A 21,999-nucleotide genomic window follows, 5' to 3' on the forward strand; every position below is an offset into this window, starting at 1 on the left:
CGGATGATCTTTTGGCTTATCAAGGGCTATTCTCGGCATCTAAGGGTATGACGAAGCTGGGGATTGTCATGCGTGGCAGGGTCAACACCATCTCGAATTGGACTCCAGCTTATCGTGATGCAGCCTGACCAATAGGAATGGCTCATTCTTCTCCAACAACATTGCGAGACAATGCCAAACAGTGAGATTGTAAGCTCAGACTGCATGGTCATGACCTTCGTAAGCATCTCACGGGTACTCAATTACCACGAGTATATATAACTGATGGTTCCATCAGTAGATAGAAGATCAATCCAAATAATTCAGCAATTCAGCAGTTCAGCAACAACTCCGAACAGCTTTCAAACATATATTCGCCAGTGCCACCTCTATTCCAACTCTAGAGACTCGCACTTACACAACATGTCTCCTCCTCCTCGTGCTCTGATCAGCATCACCTCTGCTTCTGCCACTCTCTTTGATGGCAAAGAGACCACCGGTCTCTTCATCACCGAAGCTCTTCATCCCTACAAGGTCTTGAGGGCTGCCGGATTTGAGGTGGACCTCGCCTCCGAGACTGGCACTTACACGCCTGACTGGCTCTCTCAGCAGCCTGACTTCCTCAATGGCGACGATCTGGCTATCTGGAATGACACCAACAGCGAGTTCCGCAAGAAGCTTGACAACATGCCCAAAGCCTCTGAGCTTGACCCATCCAAGTATGGTCTGTTCTACGCCTCAGCTGGACATGCAGCCCTCATTGACTACCCCACTGCATCTTCTCTCCAAAACATCGCTGCTCAGGTCTGGGCTAGCGGTGGAGTCGTCTCGACTGTTTGTCACGGCCCAGCCATCTTTGCCAATCTCATTGACCCCACCACCAATGAGCCTCTGATCAAGGGAAAAAAGATCACCGGTTTTACTACCGAGGCTGAGAACACGATGAAGATCATGGGCGAGCTTCGAAGCTGGGGCTCCGAGATGGTCGAGGAAGTAGCCGCTCGTCTTGGTGCAACCTGTAAGTTCCCTCTCAGGGCGATGACTGAAGCTTTACTTACGATATGAAGATGAACGTGCCCCTGGTATCTGGGATGACTTCCATGTTGTTGATGGTCGCTTGGTCACGGGTCAGAATCCTGCTAGCGCTACTTCGACTGCTGAGGCGGCTGTAGCTGTGTTTGAAAAACTTTGAGCTCCAGATATGCGACTGGAGGAGGGGCAAGTGGGTTGTCGAAGTTTGTTGAATGAGACGGTTCGCATCGCTAGTGTCGCGTATCTCCTCAATCATCAATGACAAGAATCCATGTAACCAGTATAATTAATCTGTGTCATTCATTCGTTTATTCGTCGTTGTCCGCGCAGAAGTGACTGAACTGCATCAATGATAGCCCAAATACTAAGTCGCAGCTGTATCAGTTGTAGTCCCCGAAATCCCTGGTAGAAGCATATCGAGATCAGCCCAAAAGTCCACATTCATCGCCATGTCCAGGAGATCGAAATCTCCACCAATTGAATCAAACTGATTCGCGACTGCGTTCGCCATTCCTCCTTGGGCAGGTGGATTATACAAGACGGAACCATCCATGGTTGCCACAGTCGTCGGGCCCGATTGCATCTCGAACTGCGCCATGACGGACTCAATGTTCGTGTGTAGGGTACGAACGATGACCGCAGCTTTGGAAGCAGCATCAAAGCTACGAGCGAAGATGTCGAGGACAGAGACAGCGAGCTTTATGGATGAGCGTACGGCTGGCGCGAGTGGGTGATTGAGATACGCAACAGCAAATCCGACCAAGGTCATCGCTGCGCTCCATTGCCACTGGAAAGCTTCATGCCAGCCGTTGAGGATTGGAGTCTTGGATAAAACTTGGTGGTTGATGTTTGTGAGCTGGATCGCATGCTGTGCGCACTTGACTGCCATTGCCGTTGCCGAACTTCCCTGCTGTGGAGCAAACGACAGAAACGGACGATGGAGACCGATGCAAAGGTGATGATACTCGAGTTCGAGGTGTAAGCGCTGTCGCTGAAGCCACTGTGGTGCAAACTGCTCGATACCGAGAATGGAGTCATCGAGGGAGTACGGGCTGCCGTATTTCCGGCTTGTCTTGAGGGCTCGGGGAATCTGCTTTGTCCACTCTGTGAGGGCTATTGTTTTTGGGTTCCAAGTATTTGCAAGATCTTCCATTGTGTTTGGATCATCATAGACAGAATGCCCCTCGGCAACCCTCAACTCATGACCGTAAAAGGCTTGATTCAGAGCTCTGGCGGTTTGGTACAACTTCGTGCGCTGCAGGTTGAGACTGAGCCATGTAGCGTTATCTCCGATGGGAGGAAATGCCGAGCCCGACTCAATCGCTACTTCAAGGGTATCACTGGGCAGATCGGGCATGACGTACGAGTCGCGAATAAGAAACGGGCGGCCGACCTTCATACCGACCTTCGAATCAGCCTCAAAAACAGACCACCATAGTCGTCGTCGGAATTCGCGCTCGTGTCGTGGCATTGTGGGTGGCGGATCCAGGTGCAGGCCTAACATGTAAGCTGTCCGAATCGCAAGGGAAATGGTTGTGTCTGCCATGTTGTGAAAGGATCCTCCACAAACGTACAATGCGCAGAGCAAATGGCATTGAAGAGTTGAGATGGATGGACTCTCGACCTCGCAAGCCAAGAGTGTCTGCGCTCTTCGGTAGTACCATCGACCAGCCATGGTTGCATCGTTGTCTTCGAGGATGTTGCCTTGCTGACCGCATGGGAGGGCCGACGTGTGATATTGCATGCACATGGCGAGTATGATGTCTACCAATGCGGATGGCTTTCTCGGCGATCCGGCTGGTACATCGACGTACAGTGATTGATAATGCGCCTTGAAACTCGCCTCATCGACCACAGCATAGATGCATGTATGGTATGTTTCCCAGTACAGGTTGATGAAGTACCCTTCTTGAACTGGGGTGAGATAAAACCCCTCCTCGTTGACGCGCGTGAGAGGTGCCAACAGGCGCGAAGAGTCTTGCGTTACTGTCGGCTGTCCCAACTGTTCTAAGTTGCTAGCGAGGTGAATGAGCATGTGGTCGGCTTGAGCGCTGAGAAATGTGCTGAGTCGGTGGATGAAGAAGTAAAGTGACGAAGGCCCGAACCAAGCGCTGTGCGGCGATCGTGCCGGGCGAAGGTACACGCCATCCCAAAATTTCGTCTTCGAGCTTTCCTGGGCCGCTGGTCTTATGAGAGCTGGTGATCCGCCAGGTGGTGTCGGTTCTTGTTGCTGTGAAGTGGGCGTCTCGCTATTCCGCGCCTGCAAAAGTTGAGCCTCGAGCTCTTTCACCCGCCGCTTCAGTTTATCGATCTCATCTTGCGCTTGAGGAAGAGTCGTCACAGTAGGCGCGTTATTGTTACTGCACTCGCGACCGCGCGTGCGACAGTTGAGACATGGAACGCTGTTGTCGCATTTTATCCGCTGGAGTCGACAGCCATCACAAGCTCTGCCGACTTGTTTTCGCTTCCGCCTAATGAATCCGAGTGTTTGGTGAGCTTCAATCGCTCTAGGGTCTGGCTCACTCATCGGTAGAAAAAGAAGTCTGCAAAATCTCCAGAGGTGTTAAATTGAGTTCAAAGAGAAAATTCGGTCATCGGAGAGCGGCGCGCTCTCATTTTACTGAGATCGAGTCATGATGACCGTGAGATGAAGTCCTGGTTGGAGCGCTCTGCTTGCTGCTTATTGAGGGGCGCGTTGTGATTAGCTAATCCGACTTCTGCCTCTCAGCACTGAGCGCCTGGAACCTGGAAGCCATTGTGAGCCCGAGAGCATGGGGATGCTTATTCGAAGCCAGCATCTTCCAGGTTCTTCAAGACCCAGTCATGAACTGCGAATTGTCAGACACCATCTTGTGAAAGACAATTCATGTACCCTGGGCCAAGAAAGAATGCTGGTCTTTTGTTCATCATTTGGTCATGTCCGCTGTCGGGGCGATAGCCTAGCGCGTTCCTCCAACCGTCGATGTTGACGTCGTTGATCTTGCGCCAAACGCCAGACCCTGAGAAATATTGGTTCGGGTTCTGGAAATCCGCTCGTTAATCCCTAAATCACCAATTATTCGTGGTTGAAATCAGTTCTCTTCAGCCTTTCGCTTGGTCAATTAGAGTGCCAGATCTGACTGATGTCCACCTCAACCAGCGCGGATGCTGCGGACATATCCTTGGTGAGTGAGCATCGCGAAATCCCCGTCAGCATCAGCAATACTAACTACAACAGGCTGCCGCTTTCGCGGCACTGAGTGTTGGATTTGTAGTGCACCCATTCGATACTCTCATCACACGTATTCAATCCCCCGAATATGTACCAAAATACAGGAGTCACAAGGGCAAACTCCAGCCGGCCCTCTTCCGAGGCCTTTATCGTGGTTTGACGCCAACCGTCGTAACGACCATCCCGGCCTCCGTCACTTTCTTCACCATCTACGAAACGGCAAAGTCTGCTCTTCAACCGAAAGAGGGTCTCAAGCCGGGGAGTCTCTCACAAACAGCTGTTCATGCCGCCAGCAGCGCGTTGGCTGATATGGTCGCCTGCGCCATCATCAACCCGTCCGAAGTCCTCAAACAGAACGCGCAAGTTGCGAGATTCTCAGAGGGTGGCGTCCAACGCAACCCCATGTTGGCCTCGCTCAAGCACTTCGCACGGCATCCTCTGAAACTATGGACAGGATATACGGTCTTGGTAGCTGGGAATCTGCCACGTACCAGTCTCACATTCTCCATTTACGAGTATCTGAAAGGCGCCTGGCTCCGGAGATCGAAGAAGTCCGAGAGCATAGCGGAACAAGTCAAAATTAGCGGAATCACCGCCGGTATCGGCGGCTCAATAGCCTCGCTTCTCTTTGTTCCTATTGACGTCGTGAAAACCAGGATGCGGTTGCCGGAAGTTGCTCCTCCCAGCCATCTTTTACAGCCAGAAGCATTGTTCACGTCTTCGCTAAGCCGCGAGAGAGCTAGAAAGCCCGCCGCGAGAGGCCCCGTTTCCATTGCCAAGGGCATCTTGATAAGAGATGGAATTTCAGGGCTGTTCAGAGGGGCAACTGTCACTTGTATAGCAGCTGCTGTGGGGAACGGATTGTTCTTGGGTTGTTATGAAGGACTCAAGTTGCACTATGCCCGTGAAGCTTCAAAGAGTGAGCTCATCCAATAACGATGGTCAAATTGATTTGGTAGGAATGGGCGGTGTACGGTACGTGATGCATGGATGTTTCTTTCTGGACGTCAGTCATATTTGTTCCGGATAGTTACAAGCGACGTGTAAAGACAATACTCCTTCTCCCATCTGATGTCTGATGCTGAAATTACGAATCGCTGTCGACGTAATTATCACTATTCCATAAAGCCCGATTCTCCCCAGGCGAAAATGACGAACTGTTACAAAGCTATTATCTCAAGAGAGCAATCCCTGGGATCAAAATACCTTTACGGCCTGAATTATCCCAACCGCCACTGCCGCCGAAAGTCCATTTCCTGCCGATGACAACTGTCTTCAATTCGAATTGGAGGGCTCGATACTGGAATACTGCACAAATATCCATGAATTTCAAGATAAAATTGACACAGGTTCTTGTTGAAGAATTCCAATTCAGCTGTAGGGATAAATCACGAACAAGGGATCTTCTTATTCTCAGTGAGGAAACATGTTCGAAGTCGGTCTGCAGCGATGCACAACTTTGCCCATTTTAGGGAATAGCACGCGTGCAGAGGTGAAAGTGGGGCGAGAGACCAATGGTATGCCTCATGCATCAAGGAATCTTATATGGGCTAACAATCTAACAACAGGCTTTTGGAGGTAATTTGAGAGGATAGATCTTGGACATCAACAGAACGGCTCGAGACGGTAATGTTAGTCTATTTCCCATGTTTAAGGCCTACCAGTCTTGCAAAGCACGTAGAGGAATTCATTGCGAACGTGGCTAGCGTTGTCAACTGTTAGTGACAATATCAGCTCTGTCACAAACCTCACACTTGGCACTAATTGCTATTGAGCAAGTCCAACCGGTATCTGCACCATGCACACCGAGTATTGCCCATAATAAGTTAAGTGCCAATTGATCCCCGCAGAATCATTTCCTATTGATACCCTCAACCTCCGGGTCCTTGAATTTTGATTTAAACTCATTTATCTCACCACTGTTACTTCAACCTCAAAGAAAGGAGTATCAGCAATCCGATTCTCATGGCCAGAAATTGTTTTGAAGTCAATTCTTCTCTCTTACATCCAACATGGCTGACATGAAGTAACGTCTAGCATCCAGTTGAGAGAGTCTCCAGCTGACAAAGTAAAGAACAGTCCTACCTGAACCAGTGATAGAACGCTTGGATGAACCGGAAAAAGCACATCATGCGTCTACAGAGAATTTGTCGGCAGAAAGCCGAACCCCTGGTGACGGCAAAATGCTGAAACCCATCAAAAAGCTTGATGCTCTCATTTCACACTTAAATCGATTGATGCATACCCGGGAGAGCCATGATGCTCTGATCCTCTTTCTGGCCTACGCAGCACATTTCCTGGCGACGGCACTCGAAACACCGATTCCTGAGAGGCTTAAAAGTTGGGTTTTCGAATGCAGCAAAATCTTACTGAGGATTGTACCGCCAAGACTGTTGTCACTCTTATCAACTTCCAAGTATTCATCAGCGATAAGGTCGTTGTCCGCCAACAAAACTCTGATCGCCGAGCGATTCAGGGCATTGTCGGATATTCTAGACGACTGGCAGATCATTACCAGATTATGGGGCTTGTTAGCGACATGGACGGATGCAAAAGAATTTCTGACCAGTTTCACATCCGAGAACGAGAGCGAGGAAAAGAAAAGCAACCCACGAAGATATCTTGTTCATAAAGCCATAAGAGCTACATATATCATGGGACTCTTTGGTTACTATGGCTTGGAAAACCTGGCGTGGCTTACAAGACGCGGTGTTTTCAAGTGGACAGACAAGACCGAGTCAAAGCTCATGGTCTGGTCTCTCAAGGCTTGGGGTGTCTACGTTATGTCGGAGATGGCACAACTGCTATATGACCGATCAGAAAGCAAGCGTACCGGAGAGGAGCAAGATAAAGAGACAAGGGCAGAATGGCGGAGGAAATTTGTTCAGGTTCTGCTTTATGGCCCATTGACGGTTCATTGGATACGAGAAGGGGGACTGTTTCCGGAGACGATAGCTTCCTTCTTGGCGGCTTATACAGAGTTCATAACGGTCAGGGGATTATGGAAAGAAACTGCTGAGATTTGAAGAGGATGGGCCAACTTACAGCTGGGTTTGAGGAATCAAGAATTCTATAGTGTTGCATTAGGTGGTTCAAAAGAAGGGCTGCGAGATAATGATTGTCAGAATAGTCATGAGTGACAGCCTGTGAGTAGTCGAAACCGTTTCTGCTATCTTGCCGATTTAGCGGATGTAGAATAACACGCAGCTGTCCAAGGTTGGTCCGGTCAGCTCAGACATTACCATGTAGCTAATGATCTGCAGCTACCCCGATGAAAGCCTGGTCCCAGTCAACTACCATCGTCAACGCCACATTCACCACCGTTGCGATCACCAGGGTTTGGAAAGTCTGGAAATAGGAATTTCCAACCGTTGACGATGTCACATGCTAAGGCTTGTGAGAAAGCGGTTGAGGATCCTGACAAAGAACACGTCGCCCGCGCCCGTCACATGCAGGCTATTTCTTCTTACTGGAAGAAATATGCTTGGCATCATCCCAACTACATGAAACTTCAACCATTGGTTAGAACTTCATCTCGACAGAGACAAGAGATATCTCGTCACCCAGAGCCTTGTTTTAAATGGCTCCAGCAGGCCTCGAAGACAAGACAAGATACACATTTTCAGCTTGCAGATAAGGCTCTGGCATATCGCCAATCACGCCCCCTCTACTTCATCCGCATACTATTGCATACCTCCGAGTGGCCTTCTCATTGGCCTTCCTGGGCTCAAAGGCACTGAGTGCGCTCTTCTGCTCGTTAAGGCCATGCATGTTTGTAATTTCTGGGAACGCCACCAACATCTATTTACGGATCAAGCACGAGAACGAGCCTGAAAGTGACGGCCGCGTAAGGCTTCTTCTACTACTGTATTTCTCCTGATCTTCTCGCTTTCTGACTATGTTCCAGTTCTCCCCGCAGCCTCCCAACTGCTTTCTTGAGACTTCTGTAAATATATACACCTTAATTTAAAGGCAGCGATAAGAAACATCTACGTGCATCAGCGATAAGATGGCAGAGGTCTATCACGCGTTGAACGGCGGTGGCTTGACAGGCTCCCCTCCTGACCCCGCAATCACAGAGCTACCAAAACCTTACAACAGAGACATCCTCAAGCGTCAGAACCTAGGCACTTATGATGTTTGTGGTTACTATTCTATCCCCGGGCAGTGTGAGTACACAAATTAATTCAAAAAACAAGCCCGGCTAATCATGAGGCTTAAGTCTGGGTCGTGAACTACTGTTATTACTCTGGCGTTTCAACTACGACCTGCGCAACCAGTAGTAGTCACATTGGATGTGATGGATACGTCAAGACAAGGTGCTTTACTTCATCGCCTTGCACTTCAAAATCATCAGATGAGCTATGCTGGTGGGTAAATACCAATAGCTTGATGGTGTAATAATCAACTAACGTTCAACTAGCCCTTCGGGATGTGTCACTGCGATTTCGACTGACAGTGACGGCGATGAGCTCACACTCTATCCGTTTTGTACGACAAAGCATATGGAAGTGGCCATGTACAAAGAGCTGAAGGGCGTAACTGCCAGCATGGAAACGTCATTAGAGTCTAATTCCGAGTCTACGAGTTCAGACGGCCAGTTGACTGCAAAGACAGGAACGACAGGAGAGAGCAAGACCCAAGAGGCTGCCTCATCTGCCGAATCGAGTTCGTCATCCGGGCCAGACACCTCTTCAAACTCTTCTGCCCCCGTAGGAGCTATTGTCGGTGGTGTTCTTGGAGGGCTTGCCCTCCTCGCCTCGATTGGCTTCGGTCTCTGGTTCATACGCCACAAAAAGCGCCAAGGAGATAATGGAACTCACGTGGTTACAACAACAGATCAACCCCCAGTCATCCCCTACTTTCAGCAACAGCCTGTCACCCACGCCCAAGGCGAAGCGAACTATCAGCCTCTGGCGTCGGGCATGTCGCCTGAGACAAAGGCGTACTCACCTTCTGCTAACTTGCGAGGTTCGGCTTTCAATGAAATTCAATCTTCCCACCATGATAGCCCGAGTCCAACTGAATATCGTTGAAAGAGGAATTAAACGGTGGCAGAAATGCACAACTACTTAGTATGATATCTTTGGATCATGTTTAGAGAGATTTCAGGCGAGACTGGCGAAGTAACAACAAGGTCATGACACATGGTATCCGAGAGTGAATATACGGGGAGCTGTATAAGAAACAGAAGCGATAATAATACGTAAGCTGGTCCTAATGATGGTTTAGTTTCGCTCCAAACTATGAGCATCCCTTTCCATTGAATTACAGGTTCTGCTGTCAATATTGGCAAAGACCTTACAAGATCCCGTCATCTGAGTGGGTTTAAAACGTATGACAAGATATTTTTACCACCACCAGCTCCATATGATCATGCCATTGACTTTGACTTCTGACTCTGAAGCCTCAAATAATTACTGCTAAGGTCAGTATTCCAGGAGAGATTTGTGATGTGCATGGAGGGGGCTGGCTTAACCTTGAGCGAGATCTACCCGAGTATGTTTTGCGGAAACACGTGATGTACGCATAAGTCGATGACATGGTTGTAGTCAAGACCTGTGTGGCCTTTGTAAGCCCCAGCGGCAGGTCTCAACTATAAATAAGACATGTGGTCCATAGTTTACAAATTATACTACAGGGTTTGGCCGATTCACGTAATACAAATGCTGATAAGAAAACCTAGACTATGACTTATACGTTTTGACTGCTTTCAAGAAATATAAGATGATGCATCCAATTCCTCAGCCAAGACAATCCCGCTCAAAATTAGAGTCATCGCACCTGACGCTCGGACTTTTCATGATTTGGGGATTGTAGTGATCACAATGCGTCTCATTCTGGTCCTCTCTGCTCTGCAGGGCGCTGCCCTTGCTCAAAAGGACGAAACGCATACTAGAGAATACTGCGAAACGAGAATGAGCAGAACCCCGGCTACTGATGCACATACTGTCACTATTCACACGAAGGTCGAAGTGACCGCGACTAAACCACGTTGCCTAAAAAGAAATAAACATGAAACCTACAAGATCACCCTTGGTCCTGTCACTACCACTATTGTTACCAGGTCTATCTATACCGCCTTGGTTACCGCTCCCCAAAAGATTAAAACACTCACAATTACAGAAACCCGTGAGTAAGATGTGGTCATTATCTTTATATCTCATCGCCTAACGGCCCACAGGCACTGATACCGATGTGATGACTCCCACCTTCATGAAAACTGACACGACGGTTTATACCAGCACTTCAACCCTTACGTCAACTGTAACAGTCCCAACGGTCTCCGGATTTACACCCCTTGCCTCGGCATCCGGTTATGTTTCTCGAAAGCGAAGTCTATCCAAACGAACATTGCCCAGGAGGAATGCTTGGGAGGACAATGCGCATGTTTTCCCATCGCGAGTCTTTCCTCGCAAAGTCAAGCCCAAGAAGTTAAAGGGCCCCTGTACCATCAAGATCGACGCCGACGATAAAAAGCATCCAGTTGAACCAGCTCAATTCCGTGGCATGGTCGCGTGTTATAATACCCTCCAGATTACCAAAACCACGGATGTCAAAAGTTGTATACCGTGGACAAAAACGATTACACTTGATCAAAAGACCGCTACAGAACATGAAACCAGTAGAGGATTTGTTACGAGTACAGTCACCGAAGCTGAAACCACAGTGACTGCGGACGACACTACAACGACGACTTCGACACTCACTAAAGCAACTACAACGAAAACCACCACGGAAACTGAAACTGGTACGTCTCGGATTCGTGCTTTTGTGGTCACAAACCACTTACTAACCATCATCACCATCTAGTGACTCGAACAGATCTTGCCCCAGCCGAAAGCTCCTGGGCTGCTTGCAACGCTGACAATCTCGTCAATTCGGCAAACGGCGGACATGGAATTAATGCAGTGAATCTTGGAATGAACCACTACAATATTCTTCCACTACTCACTGCTTATGACTGTTGTGTTCGGTGCCATCAGAAGCGGAATTGTATCTTTTCCGCTGCGTATCGTGACGCGTGCTACCATGTCATTGGTACTGGCTGCCTTCCAGAGCACGCGTTTGGCACAAACTTTACAACATTTGGAAAACTACTCCCTAAAGATGGACCTACGCTGAGTAATGGCCCGTGTGGCCATATCCAGAACGCTGGAGATTCTGGGTGAGATGTACAAGACGTTTGTTGCTTGAGAAGAATATGGTGGTATCAGGTATAGATGACTGTGCATGACCATGACCTGCCTTTTACTGTCATGTCGATGACCAACAAACAGGCTCTTATGATTGCCTGAGATGGACGGAATGTCGGGGTATCGGGACACCTGTAGCAAGAGCTGCAAGGACATTATTATCAACATCTTCCCTCCGTGTTTAGTTCTTCGCCGGCGGCCAAGTCCGAGCGTGTTCTCCCAAAATAACGATATCTGTAAAAAATCATTATCACAATTTCCACGGGACTTCGGCACATAAACCCCACCAGCCGGCTACTAACCGGCCGTAACCTCTCCATTCGCCTCCGTTAAACTAAACCGTACTTGGAAAGACCAGGCGACATCTACCGAGTCATCGAGTAAGAGTCTCAGACCTGATAACAAGGGCGGCTCTAAAATGAGAGTGAATCACGTCCTTGGCTCTGACAAGGTTCGCCTAATCTTTGCGCGCGCCCCAGGTTCCCCAGATACCCCGGAAGTTGGAGATAAGACGAGTGGGAAGGGAGAGATATGACTGAGAAATTGCGGTTATTGATTGTCATATAGTTTGACTAAAGATTGGAGGTGCCACGCGACAACGGAGGTCGTGCCGCGCCCTATCTTGGTGGTGCAGATCAAGACTAGACCATTGGAGCGTGTCCGTTCTTAAGAATGCGACTGCACCCATGCGATGTCGCACTGTTTGACTCTGGCAACGCCTTTTGATCCTACAATCTCTTTCTTCCTACTTCCTACTTCTCATATTTTCATGGCCGTGCAACATCGACGGCATTATTGATCGTAGCGAATGACAACAAAAAGCCCCCAGCAATACACAAACATTCTCCTCAAACAGGAGCATAGGACCTTCATTCTCGCCTCCCGTCTTGATCTTCGAGCCTGAACACCGACAGAATGGCCGAGAAACACGATATTCCCGATAATGCGTCCTTGACGCCCTCCCAAGCTGCTGGCAAGACATTCGCCACCCATCACCTCCACGGCGGTGAACAGCTTGAGAAGCGATACAGTCCCCTGTCTGTCCTAGCTTTTGCCTTCACCACTACCAATTCCTGGATGGCTTTTGCTTCAGGCATTGCGATACCGCTTGCTTGTGGTGGAGGACCCTCGATCATCTATGGTTTGATCGCTGGTGGAATCATCATGGCTACCATCAACATTGGCTTTGCTGAATTGGCCTCAGCGTTCCCTTCGGCTGGTGGACAGTATCATATTGTCTTCATGGCCTTTCCCGCGTCTACCCGACGCGTTGCTGCCTTTTATACTGGCTGGATCTCCATTATCTACCTGATGGCTGCGACAGCGTCTTGCAACTTCTTCGCTGCCAGCTCTGTTCTTGACCTTGTCCAACTGTGGCACCCATCATACAGCATCGAGGCTTGGCATACGTACTTGATGCATATCTTGCTGTGCATTATCGCCTTTGCCGCCACTTCGCGGTTCCCTGCTGCCATCGGCCGATTGACTACTACCATCTTCTGGTTGTCATTGGTTGGTTTCATCGCTTCCATGGTCACTCTTCTCGCTGTTAGTGATCACAAGCAGTCGGCTTCTACTGTTTTCAAGGAATACAAGAATGTCAGTGGATGGGGAGATGGCTGGGCCATGATCACCTCTATCACTGCCTGCTTATGGGCCTACAGTGGTGTTGATGGTCCTACCCACTTGGCAGAAGAAGTGCCGAACCCAAGTAAGAATGTCCCTCGGGCTATCTTCTTGACCATCGGCCTCGGCATCTCCACTGTCGTCGCCTGGACTATCGCCCTTATGTTCTCCATCAAGGATGTCGATGCCATCATTGAGTCGACAGTGCCTATTCTCGAGGTCTACAACCAAGCTCTCAACAACAGAGTTGCTACCACCATCTGGTCTGTCTACTACATCGTCATGTTCTACGACATCGTTCTGAACTTATTCATCTTCTCTGGTCGAACCATATGGTCCTTCTCCAGAGACGGAGGTGTCCCTTTCTCAGCATTCCTGTCGCATCTCAACTGGGCCAGTCCTGTTCGAGCTACTGCAGTCATGCTTGCCCTGCAGATCATTATTGGAGTTCTGTACGTTGCTTCAAGCACCGCTTACAACAGCTTCATTGGTCTTACACTCTTTGCGCTCAACATCACTGTCACCCTCCCCCAGGCCGCGCTGCTTGTTCGTGGGCGTAGCTGCCTCCCTGAGAGGTCTTTCTCACTTGGGAAAGCGGGGTACGGCGTAAACACTGCGGCTACACTATTTGTTGCATTGTTCTCTGTCAGCTTTTGCTTTCCCGCCTTCATGCCTGTTACGGCATCCTCCATGAACTACCTTATCGTAGTTATGGCAGTGGGTCTGGTATTTACCACTGCACTCTGGTTCGGTGGTCTCCGAAAGACGTTCACTGGACCTCAGATCAGTCTCGAGGGCGAGGATCAGTAGAAGAAACATCATCAATTTGGAAGAAAGTGGACTTGATCTGTGCGAGGCGTGTTATTTCTAGCTAGCTGTGCTTAGTCTATGAGAAAGTTTGAGTTTGTGACTTTTGATCCTAAGCCCTTTTCACGATTGTGACAGTTGAAGTAACCCGCGATCAAGGATTCAAGATCATGATAATTTGCAGTCACTGAACAATACTTCTATCTTTCTGAGATATCCATCAATCTTACATAAATCGAATCCTTTGGTTACTCATATATTGAGTTACTTACATAAAGCGACTTTCAATACTTTCTGCAAATCACAAACACAAATTCCCAGCTCTCCCCAACTCCGCATTCCGCCTTCCAACTCTACAACTTCATGACATACTTTCCCTCCAACTATATTTATGTTAGCTTGTTACAATTAATTTCATGGCTCTGAACTTACCTGTCCTTTGGACATCTGCTCCATCAGACCCTCAATATCCTCGAGGTTGGCCCACTTGATCTTGGGGATCACGAGTCTTCGCTTGACAAATTGCAAAGCCTCAAGGATATCAGCCCTCGTCCCTACTGCTGACCCTTTCACGGTCCAACCATTGTCAATGAACCAGAGTGGGTGGAAGGAAATTTTGGCCTCTTCTGGAAGAATCGATACACACATCAATGTGCCGAACGGTCCCAGCATGTCGAACGCCTTCTGATACGCAGCAGCAGCAGTTGCGGTGACGACGACGGCCTTAGCTCCTTGACCATCAGTCAGATCCTTGACTTGTTTTCCCGCATCTACGCCAGACAAAGCATCTACATAATGCTCAGCGCCCTGAGCTTTGCAGTATTCTTTTTTCCCAGGACCGGCGTCAACAGCAATGACTCGATAGCCCATAGCGTGAGCATACGCAACACCCAGAGCTCCTACACCGCCGCCTGCGCCGGAAATGACAACCCATTGGCCTGGTGTGAGGTTGCAGTTCTTGATAGCCTTGTAAGCTGTAACTCCTCCACAAAGAATTGGTGCAATCTCTTCATCGGGGATGTCATCGAAGGTTGGTGGAATACGAGCCAGGTATCGCAATGGCACAAGCGTATACTCGGCAAAGGTACCATCATATGCTTTGGCAGAGTGCAAGGCTTCGACACATCGCGTCTCGCCCTCGTTGGCGATGTCAACGCACATGCTGCAGGTTCCGCAAATATCACGGATCCACGCTATTCCAACCCTTTGGCCAACTTGAACACTGGGGTCCAAGTTGGCAATATTGGAACCAAGCTCTGCGACCTTGCCTACGCCTTCGTGGCCAAGGATCTTCCCCACGGGTCCCATATGGCCCAAGGCCATACCTAGATCAGAGCCGCATAGACTGGTGAGTGAAAGGCGAATGAGGACTTCATTGGGACCAGGAACGGGTCTTGGAAGCTGCTTGATCTCAAACGTGGGCTTGGCATTGTGCTCCTGTGATGACTGCTGGGATTAGTATTCAAGGTCAGGCATAATGATATCTGGGGTAAAATACGGTAAGAACAGCAACTCTGTAAGTATCCGACGTCATTTTAGTGATGTTCGAAGGGCAAATGAGTAAGGTTTCAATTAGCTTTGTTAGATGCGGAGGCCCCAGATCTTAAGTGAGAGCATAAAGTGAGTGTCTCAGGCAGAGTTATCAGACTGGGTAAATCACCCCGCGCCTCCGATATCGTAGAATCACGAGAATCGTTAATCACGTTCTTCTACATACGGCAACCCTCGCTTTGGCCGGCGGCCACGTCCGGTCCGGGTCGTTTCAACATTCCCAACACGGCAAAGTGTGCGGAGATGACGTCCCGGGATATCGTCATGGCAGTTGTGGGGTAAACCGCTTCCTGCGCAACGTTATCGGGCGGAAGTACAGCACAGATTACGGCCGGTCTTGATTGGAGTATACCCGAGATCAAAGAGTCTGGTTGGATATTGCGCATGAGAAGTACTTGGGCTTTGATCAATTACCCCACATTACCACTTCACCGTCCCACATGGGGCATGGCAGGCCTGCGTAACTTTAACCTTGACCAAATATCAGTCTTAATTGAGGAGCATTCATTTGGGAAATAATTTCTCTTGGTATTACTCATATGGATAAGGATTGGGTTCGCATATAAAGGGATCGCGAGATGAGACACTCTGCGGGCTCATTCTATCACTGCACACGAAACTCTTCCCACTACGGAGCATAAGGCGATTCTGGAGTAAAGAGTTCTCCTTCCATCACCCCGGAGCAGTATGTCTCTTCGGCGCACTGGAATACCCCGTTTGTCAGCTCACGGAACACAACAGGAACGTTCATACCTTGGACGATACACAAACAGTCATCGGCCTGAGCAATCAATGGGACCAATGTCATTCTCCCTTGAGTTGTCATCACTAGACGACGATCTCTTGATCATTGAAATACCCGTACAGCATTGGCAAGATCGCTTTTTCTGGAACTACGCCGATGAAACGGAGAGTCGGCCACTGTTCCTGCCTTGTTGCGAAGTATTTCACCATAGAATAACAAGTCATCAGTATGATCTTAGGGAGCAGGACTTCCACGTGCCAGAGTCCAGCTGAAAGGTCCAGTCAACTCTTCGGGAGATCCAGAAGTCTCTCGAAGAAGCTAGAGCCACACTGCTTCGATAGGAAGAATATTCTTCTCGCGTAGGTAAGGTCTCCAGTCCTGAAAGTCACTATGGATATCGACAAATTCAAACTTCGATGATACTGAGACAACGGTATCAAACTTCCAGCCTATGATAGACAGGACATTAGGTGACAGGAAGGTAAAGCTGAACGTAGGGCTCCCCATGCTCGCTCTGATGGGTTAGTAGCGATATTCGTAAGTCGTAATAAGAGGTACCGATTGAGCACCGGCATTATAGAAGGAGTTCCATCGAGGAACCCAAGTTGGGATTGTTTCATCCTCAAGCTCCTTTGGTGAGTCGTGTATGACCATCGCAAGAACCTAAGGCGCTTCTCTCGGGTTTTCCAGAAGTTCCTTAGCTGTTTTTGTGGGGGGCGTATGTCATCCAAGATCGATTTGAAGAGGATTTTGTCTCTCCAAGTGTCTTGGCTATTGAATGTGTGCATGGTGTCTATGAACACATGTATGATGAGCTTACCAACCCTCACTCCATTCCTAAGAGCCGGTGCGTGATCTGAGAAGGCCTCGTAGAATTTAATATGACATATACCCCAGTAGAGGTAATATTCGTAGGCATTAACTGCTGCTTCTTGGATTATCCTGCAGATCCAGAGTCATTAGTCTCATCCTTTAAGCGATCACGGCCACAAAAATACAACCTACCAAACACGATGGAACCAGGTGAGGTCAAAGAGCTGAGCGACAAACCTCGAATTTTCAGCGGTCTTTGGCAGGCCCTTGAGCTTCGAATCATTAAAAGGATTACTCACAGTCTATCCGGGATGGAACTCCTGCTCCATAACCCTTGCCGTATCACAAATCAAGCGGAACAATCTTCAGCCACGATATCATCATCTTTACCGAGCCAGCATAGCACACATTTAGCTTCGTCAAAGACCCTATCCGGTCTTGGAACTTGCTGGCCCTTCTCATAGTTGTCCTAGTTTATGCAAACCGCATCAACCCAAAGAGATTGCGAAGCATCTCTCAGGCGAAACGCTCGTAGGCCGAACGCAAGATTAGTCGTTACTCGAAGCGGCTTCTCGTCGCGAATGGCCGTAGTTGTGATATCCGGACAGCCCCAAACATACGAAGCTGCCTCGTATCTACCATCTGTCTCGCCCAGCAATACTTCCTCCAAAGAGAAGCGAATCGTTTCGCTTCCCGACCCTGGTCTCAGGTGCAGGATGCGGATCGAATCAGAGGAAGATAAGGCTTGATGCCTATTGAGCTTTGCATTCTCGTCCATACTCAGTTTATTCCCAGAGAAATAAGGATGTTGCGAAAAGAAAGCGAAGTCGCTACTGGGCAGTGAGACCGGGCATGCGTCTGCTGATTTGCCAGATCTGGAGGTTTTATCTTTGTCTGCAAACATAAGTTAAGGAGCGCAGCATCCATGTTTTGAGAAACTTGCAGGGTCTTTCTCTCAAGGTCTACCGACTTGTAGTGTTGTGGCAAAGGACGTCATTGTACATGTAACGCTGAGCATCCAAATAGTAACACTGCAGGGAACTTCTGTGTGGCATATAATGTGGTACGATAGGTCACGTCAGATTGATGAAAAGGGCCAGATATAGCTCAGGATATTCACTCGTAGCCCCAAGTATCGCCAAGTTCAAAACGGCCAGTTATTGAAAAGATATCTGATGAAACTTATGTGAGTCCTAAAGTGCTTCTTATTTTCTAATCGGATAGCTTATCAGCTTAAGCCATTGCGTGTGCAGTCTCCGTAGCTCTGAGACAATCGCACCAGTCAGTCTATATTCGTCGCGGAATGGCCGTCTCCCCGTTGAAGGGTTGCAGTAGATATTTCAGTTGGCCACTACTCAGCAAATACCACACAACATTGCATTTTCAACTATGATCAGTGATCACACAGGTGACATACTCGAAGCGGTATCTTCAGTGCTGTGCCAGTAAGCGGGTCTCTGCTGGTTGTTAGTTTCCCATTCTCCCAGGTTTTAATAGATTTCTGTCCCTGATTTGAGTTTCCTTGATTGCAACACAATAACTTGGTTGACGGCACAAGACCCGGAAAAAGCGCAAGCCGGACAAGACCCAAACCGTCTACGGAGGCTATAGCAGCTAATCCTCATTTCCATTTATCTCTGCACCACTGATATTTCTGGCCCAATGGCTCAGCCCAATCAACCTATGAACTTTATAGCTACTAGCAATGCTTGTCTTGCATAAGAGCTGTATTTAAAAAGCTTAACGCCTCTCACTTGCGTCTAGAACCTAGCTCCCAGCATCATCACACATGAGCTTTATCGGCTGCCCCTCATGAAGATGCCACAAGAGGAGTTATGTAACGCCGTAATATAATCTGGAGATTGTTTCTCTACCTGTATCTGGTCACAAATGTTCAAGGTTATTTGGAGCTCGTAAAGAGTTGCGTCATCTAACAACACTTGAGGTTCTAAGTTCTTCGATTCGATCATCTCCAACGCCCACAATGACAATCTTTCAGCTGCTTCAGCCACTTCAGACCTCGCTTAGAGTTAAAATCATTTCAAGAATCCCATTCGAGGAAAACAACGTGGCTATTGAGGCTTCCCAGCCCTAATCTCCCAACAATAGGGCCCTAAGCCAAGCCTCCATATCAATTCGAGACGTTACAATTTTAAGCTCGAATGGTCTCACCAAAAAGAGACTGTGATTCGATGTGGTTGCATACCACGTAACAACTGACCGGTGACGTCTGTCTCTAAGGAAGCGCCACATATGACTGGCTGCGTTGGTGTTCTGGAACTCAGCTCTTGATTGGGTGCTAAGTATTAGCCATGGCGTTGGACGCACGAACGCGGACTCAGCGTGGCTTAATCGTTGCTAGTTTTGACGCGTTTGCGAGGCATTGCTATGGTGCTAAAATTCCAGTTGTGCAGATGTGGCTTATCGGCTAGAGCTTGATTTGAAGCCATCACGGCGTTTGCCGTTGCAGAGGTGAATGAAGTTGGAGTTATATAAGGTCTGGATGCAGATGCAGTTTGAGACAATTCACACAATCAGATCTCAGTTCTTCAGCTACAAACATCGCCTCGAACAATCCGCTATCATGGACGCACCCAAGTCTTACTATCTTTACAATCCTTCCGAGCCATTGGCAGGAGTTGTCGCCGGCCTTTATGGAGTGAGCTTTTGTATCACGCTCTGGCAAATCATTCGGAAGAAAGCTTGGATATGGCTATTTATGTTGCTTGCTATTGCGAGTAAGTGAATCATTCAACAAATACCTTACTTAGCAGCTAATCATCACTGCAGTGGAGGTCATTGGTTACGCAGCTCGAGCCGTATCCGCTACCAAGCCGACGGAAAAGGGACCTTACGTGCTTCAATTCACACTTGTGATTTTGCCCCCAGTCTTGATGGCCGGTGTCATCTATGTTATCTTCGCTAGGATCGTCTTCTGGGTTGTTCCCCCAGAGTCGAGAACCCTTCGATTTCTCTGGGTCCCTGGTAAGTACTCTTCGCAGCGACAGTGAGAGAGGGATACTAATAGTTTACAATGCAGCTCGCTTCATCACTCTTCTCTTTGTTGGCTTCGATATCATCTCGCTCTTCCTCCAACTTGTCGCTGCAGTTCTCATCGCCGGCACCGACCCCACCGATCCTGATGCGAAGAGCAAGCTCAATCTTGGCAAAACGCTTGGTCTTGTCGGTGTGAGCACTCAAATTGCTGGCTTTGGTCTTTTCACTGTCTCCGCCATCCGTTTCCACTTCGCTGCGAGACGACTTAGCCCCGACTTTGCCAAGGACAATCAGGAGAAGCATGGTATTGTGAAGAAGTGGCAGACCCTACTCATTGTGGTCAATGTCTCATGCCTCCTCATTCTTGTAGGTCAAAATTTCTATCTATCTATGGCTCAGTTACTTACCACGAATAGGTCCGTTCAATCTATCGTGAAATTGACTTCGCTGGTGGCAAGGATGGCACTACTCACCAGAAGGAGTGGTAGTAAGTAGAACTTGTCCTACATCCTCGAACAAAACTAACAAGTATACCACAGTTTATATGTCTTTGACACTCTTCCCATCTTGCTCGTTGTCTTCCTCTACAATGTCTTCTTTCCGGGCAGCTATCTCAAGCACCTTGGTTTCAAAGTGCCCAAAGAACATCAGGGCGCAGCCTTGGACGCGGGGGCTGCCGACAAGCAAGTCTCAACGACTGCCGAGTCTGTATGATGTACATAATCCGTACCACCGGTAGTTCAGGTACCCAGCCGCTCCTGGTTGGTATGAAGAGGTTTATGCTTATTTTTCATGGGATGTCTTCTTAGAGTTTGCTGTTTTATCACGATATACTTCGAGTTTTAGCAAAGAATTTATGTTTATATATGCAAACAGAATCTCAGTTACATGCTTTTCGATCATGAAGTGGGTAGCGGGATCCATAATGCTCATTGTACCTTCCACGCTTCACAGTCTGCCTTGATTCCGATTACGGATACGCTTCGTATGACGGACTGAATTGTTCTTAAGCTAGGGGAAGCGAATTACAGGGGTCCAGTCAAGATATGGACGAAGCAATGGTTAGCGGCAGCTAGAGCTAAATTGATGATGAACTTGACAGCATCAACCAAGATCCAGAGTCGGTATGATATGGCTCACATTGCGGCAACTCATCTTCTGTTCTTCCAGATTACTTGATCCAGCTAGACTGGACTGACCAGCAGCAGGGCTGATGTCCCATGCCGGGAATCATCGGCTATGCCACTCATTAACCTGTTCTACGCTTGACCTTTGAAGTGGAGTACAGGTCTCCAACGTATTCATTGGATAAACCGTCTGAAGCCGAGCAACGCAACTCATAAGGGGGATAACATTGTCAAGATGGCGAGTGTCGCGGATGGAAAGTCGGCTGGTAGAATAATAGGCCATGTTAAGGTCCAATGAATAACAAGGAACCGGGAGAAGTTGGCATTCAGCTCCCATTGCCGCCCATGAGTCAGACGAGGTACAGTAGCCTCGAAAGACTTCAGACTCTATATCAAGGGCGAAAAGGGCCTAGCCAAAAAGCTTACTCACCTTGTTTAAAAAAAAAAAAAAAAAAAAAAAAAAAAAAAAGAAGGTTTCTACGGATTCATTCTATTCTTATTAGTATAGAAGTGTCGGGTTTCCTGTCATCCCCTTCACTACCGCAATTACCAGAGTCCGTAGCTGATGAATGTTGGTGAACAGGGCTGACAACAAGGTCCGTGCCCCGCCCCTGACAATGAATCCGGGGTTAGCTCTAGCGCTTCAACAAGTCAGCTCAACTCAACTCAATTCTTATGCCGACGTGGGGAAACGCGGAGTCATCCAGAAGCCGAATAAGAGCAGATGTCGGTCTAGACATCAACTTGCCGTGCACTACCACCCACGGTGATGCAACTAATAATGATTATCGCGTCTCAACAAATTCCGAGCGTAGCCGAATTCCTGCCACGTAATGGTCACCTAGGTGAGTCAACCATGGGCTCCTGGTTAACCCGATGCAAGACGGCTGAGATTAGCGCAGCCGCACCGCTCAC

The 21,999-nt window shown here is 48.5% G+C and overlaps 10 protein-coding genes across 11 annotated transcripts; 7 read left to right on the top strand and 3 right to left on the bottom strand.

Moving 5' to 3' along the window:
- The first annotated feature begins 4 nt into the window (after positions 1 to 4).
- On the top strand, positions 5 to 3,642 carry FOIG_08774 (uncharacterized protein). Of its 2 annotated transcripts, XM_031208838.1 has the most exons (3): positions 99 to 219; positions 278 to 997; positions 1,047 to 3,642. In XM_031208838.1, exons 2-3 carry the CDS (start codon positions 403 to 405, stop codon positions 1,169 to 1,171), a joined length of 720 nt encoding a protein of 239 aa, XP_031061844.1. In that variant the 5' UTR covers positions 99 to 219; positions 278 to 402; the 3' UTR covers positions 1,172 to 3,642. The 2 variants fall into 2 exon arrangements, with proteins under 2 accessions (XP_031061845.1, XP_031061844.1); XM_031208839.1 differs by having other exon boundaries at positions 5 to 219; positions 278 to 3,642.
- FOIG_08775 (uncharacterized protein) lies at positions 227 to 3,655 on the bottom strand. Its single transcript, XM_031208840.1, has one exon. It carries the CDS (start codon positions 3,536 to 3,538, stop codon positions 1,376 to 1,378), a length of 2,163 nt encoding a protein of 720 aa, XP_031061846.1. The 5' UTR covers positions 3,539 to 3,655; the 3' UTR covers positions 227 to 1,375.
- Positions 3,656 to 3,776: 121 nt separating this feature from the next.
- Positions 3,777 to 5,322, top strand: FOIG_08776 (uncharacterized protein). The gene is made up of 2 exons (XM_031208841.1): positions 3,777 to 4,175; positions 4,229 to 5,322. The coding sequence occupies exons 1-2, from the start codon at positions 4,134 to 4,136 to the stop codon at positions 5,156 to 5,158; spliced, it is 972 nt and encodes a 323-aa protein (XP_031061847.1). The 5' UTR covers positions 3,777 to 4,133; the 3' UTR covers positions 5,159 to 5,322.
- A 789-nt stretch (positions 5,323 to 6,111) lies between these two features.
- Positions 6,112 to 7,402, top strand: FOIG_08777 (uncharacterized protein). Its single transcript, XM_031208842.1, has 2 exons — positions 6,112 to 6,248; positions 6,297 to 7,402. The coding sequence occupies exons 1-2, from the start codon at positions 6,235 to 6,237 to the stop codon at positions 7,246 to 7,248; spliced, it is 966 nt and encodes a 321-aa protein (XP_031061848.1). The 5' UTR covers positions 6,112 to 6,234; the 3' UTR covers positions 7,249 to 7,402.
- Positions 7,403 to 7,798: 396 nt separating this feature from the next.
- Positions 7,799 to 7,993, bottom strand: FOIG_08778 (uncharacterized protein; the record flags this gene model as incomplete). Its single annotated transcript, XM_031208843.1, has 2 exons — positions 7,799 to 7,889; positions 7,917 to 7,993. The coding sequence occupies 2 exons, from the start codon at positions 7,991 to 7,993 to the stop codon at positions 7,799 to 7,801; spliced, it is 168 nt and encodes a 55-aa protein (XP_031061849.1).
- A 586-nt stretch (positions 7,994 to 8,579) lies between these two features.
- On the top strand, positions 8,580 to 9,258 carry FOIG_08779 (uncharacterized protein; the record flags this gene model as incomplete). Its single annotated transcript, XM_031208844.1, has 2 exons — positions 8,580 to 8,596; positions 8,646 to 9,258. 2 exons carry the CDS (start codon positions 8,580 to 8,582, stop codon positions 9,256 to 9,258), a joined length of 630 nt encoding a protein of 209 aa, XP_031061850.1.
- Positions 9,259 to 10,050: 792 nt separating this feature from the next.
- Positions 10,051 to 11,394, top strand: FOIG_08780 (uncharacterized protein; the record flags this gene model as incomplete). Its single annotated transcript, XM_031208845.1, has 3 exons — positions 10,051 to 10,354; positions 10,407 to 10,973; positions 11,036 to 11,394. The coding sequence occupies 3 exons, from the start codon at positions 10,051 to 10,053 to the stop codon at positions 11,392 to 11,394; spliced, it is 1,230 nt and encodes a 409-aa protein (XP_031061851.1).
- A 738-nt stretch (positions 11,395 to 12,132) lies between these two features.
- Positions 12,133 to 13,961, top strand: FOIG_08781 (uncharacterized protein). The gene has a single exon (XM_031208846.1). It carries the CDS (start codon positions 12,334 to 12,336, stop codon positions 13,852 to 13,854), a length of 1,521 nt encoding a protein of 506 aa, XP_031061852.1. The 5' UTR covers positions 12,133 to 12,333; the 3' UTR covers positions 13,855 to 13,961.
- A 75-nt stretch (positions 13,962 to 14,036) lies between these two features.
- On the bottom strand, positions 14,037 to 15,525 carry FOIG_08782 (uncharacterized protein). Its single transcript, XM_031208847.1, has 3 exons — positions 15,350 to 15,525; positions 14,284 to 15,297; positions 14,037 to 14,234 (listed from the first exon to the last, which is right to left on the bottom strand). The coding sequence occupies exons 1-3, from the start codon at positions 15,383 to 15,385 to the stop codon at positions 14,205 to 14,207; spliced, it is 1,080 nt and encodes a 359-aa protein (XP_031061853.1). The 5' UTR covers positions 15,386 to 15,525; the 3' UTR covers positions 14,037 to 14,204.
- Positions 15,526 to 19,470: 3,945 nt separating this feature from the next.
- Positions 19,471 to 20,923, top strand: FOIG_08783 (uncharacterized protein). Its single transcript, XM_031208848.1, has 5 exons — positions 19,471 to 19,698; positions 19,751 to 19,945; positions 20,001 to 20,323; positions 20,374 to 20,444; positions 20,497 to 20,923. The coding sequence occupies exons 1-5, from the start codon at positions 19,545 to 19,547 to the stop codon at positions 20,669 to 20,671; spliced, it is 918 nt and encodes a 305-aa protein (XP_031061854.1). The 5' UTR covers positions 19,471 to 19,544; the 3' UTR covers positions 20,672 to 20,923.
- The last annotated feature ends 1,076 nt before the right edge of the window (positions 20,924 to 21,999 follow it).

This window comes from Fusarium odoratissimum (assembly GCF_000260195.1).
Source record: "Fusarium odoratissimum NRRL 54006 unplaced genomic scaffold supercont1.13, whole genome shotgun sequence".
Taxonomy (NCBI): Eukaryota; Fungi; Ascomycota; class Sordariomycetes; order Hypocreales; family Nectriaceae; genus Fusarium; species Fusarium odoratissimum.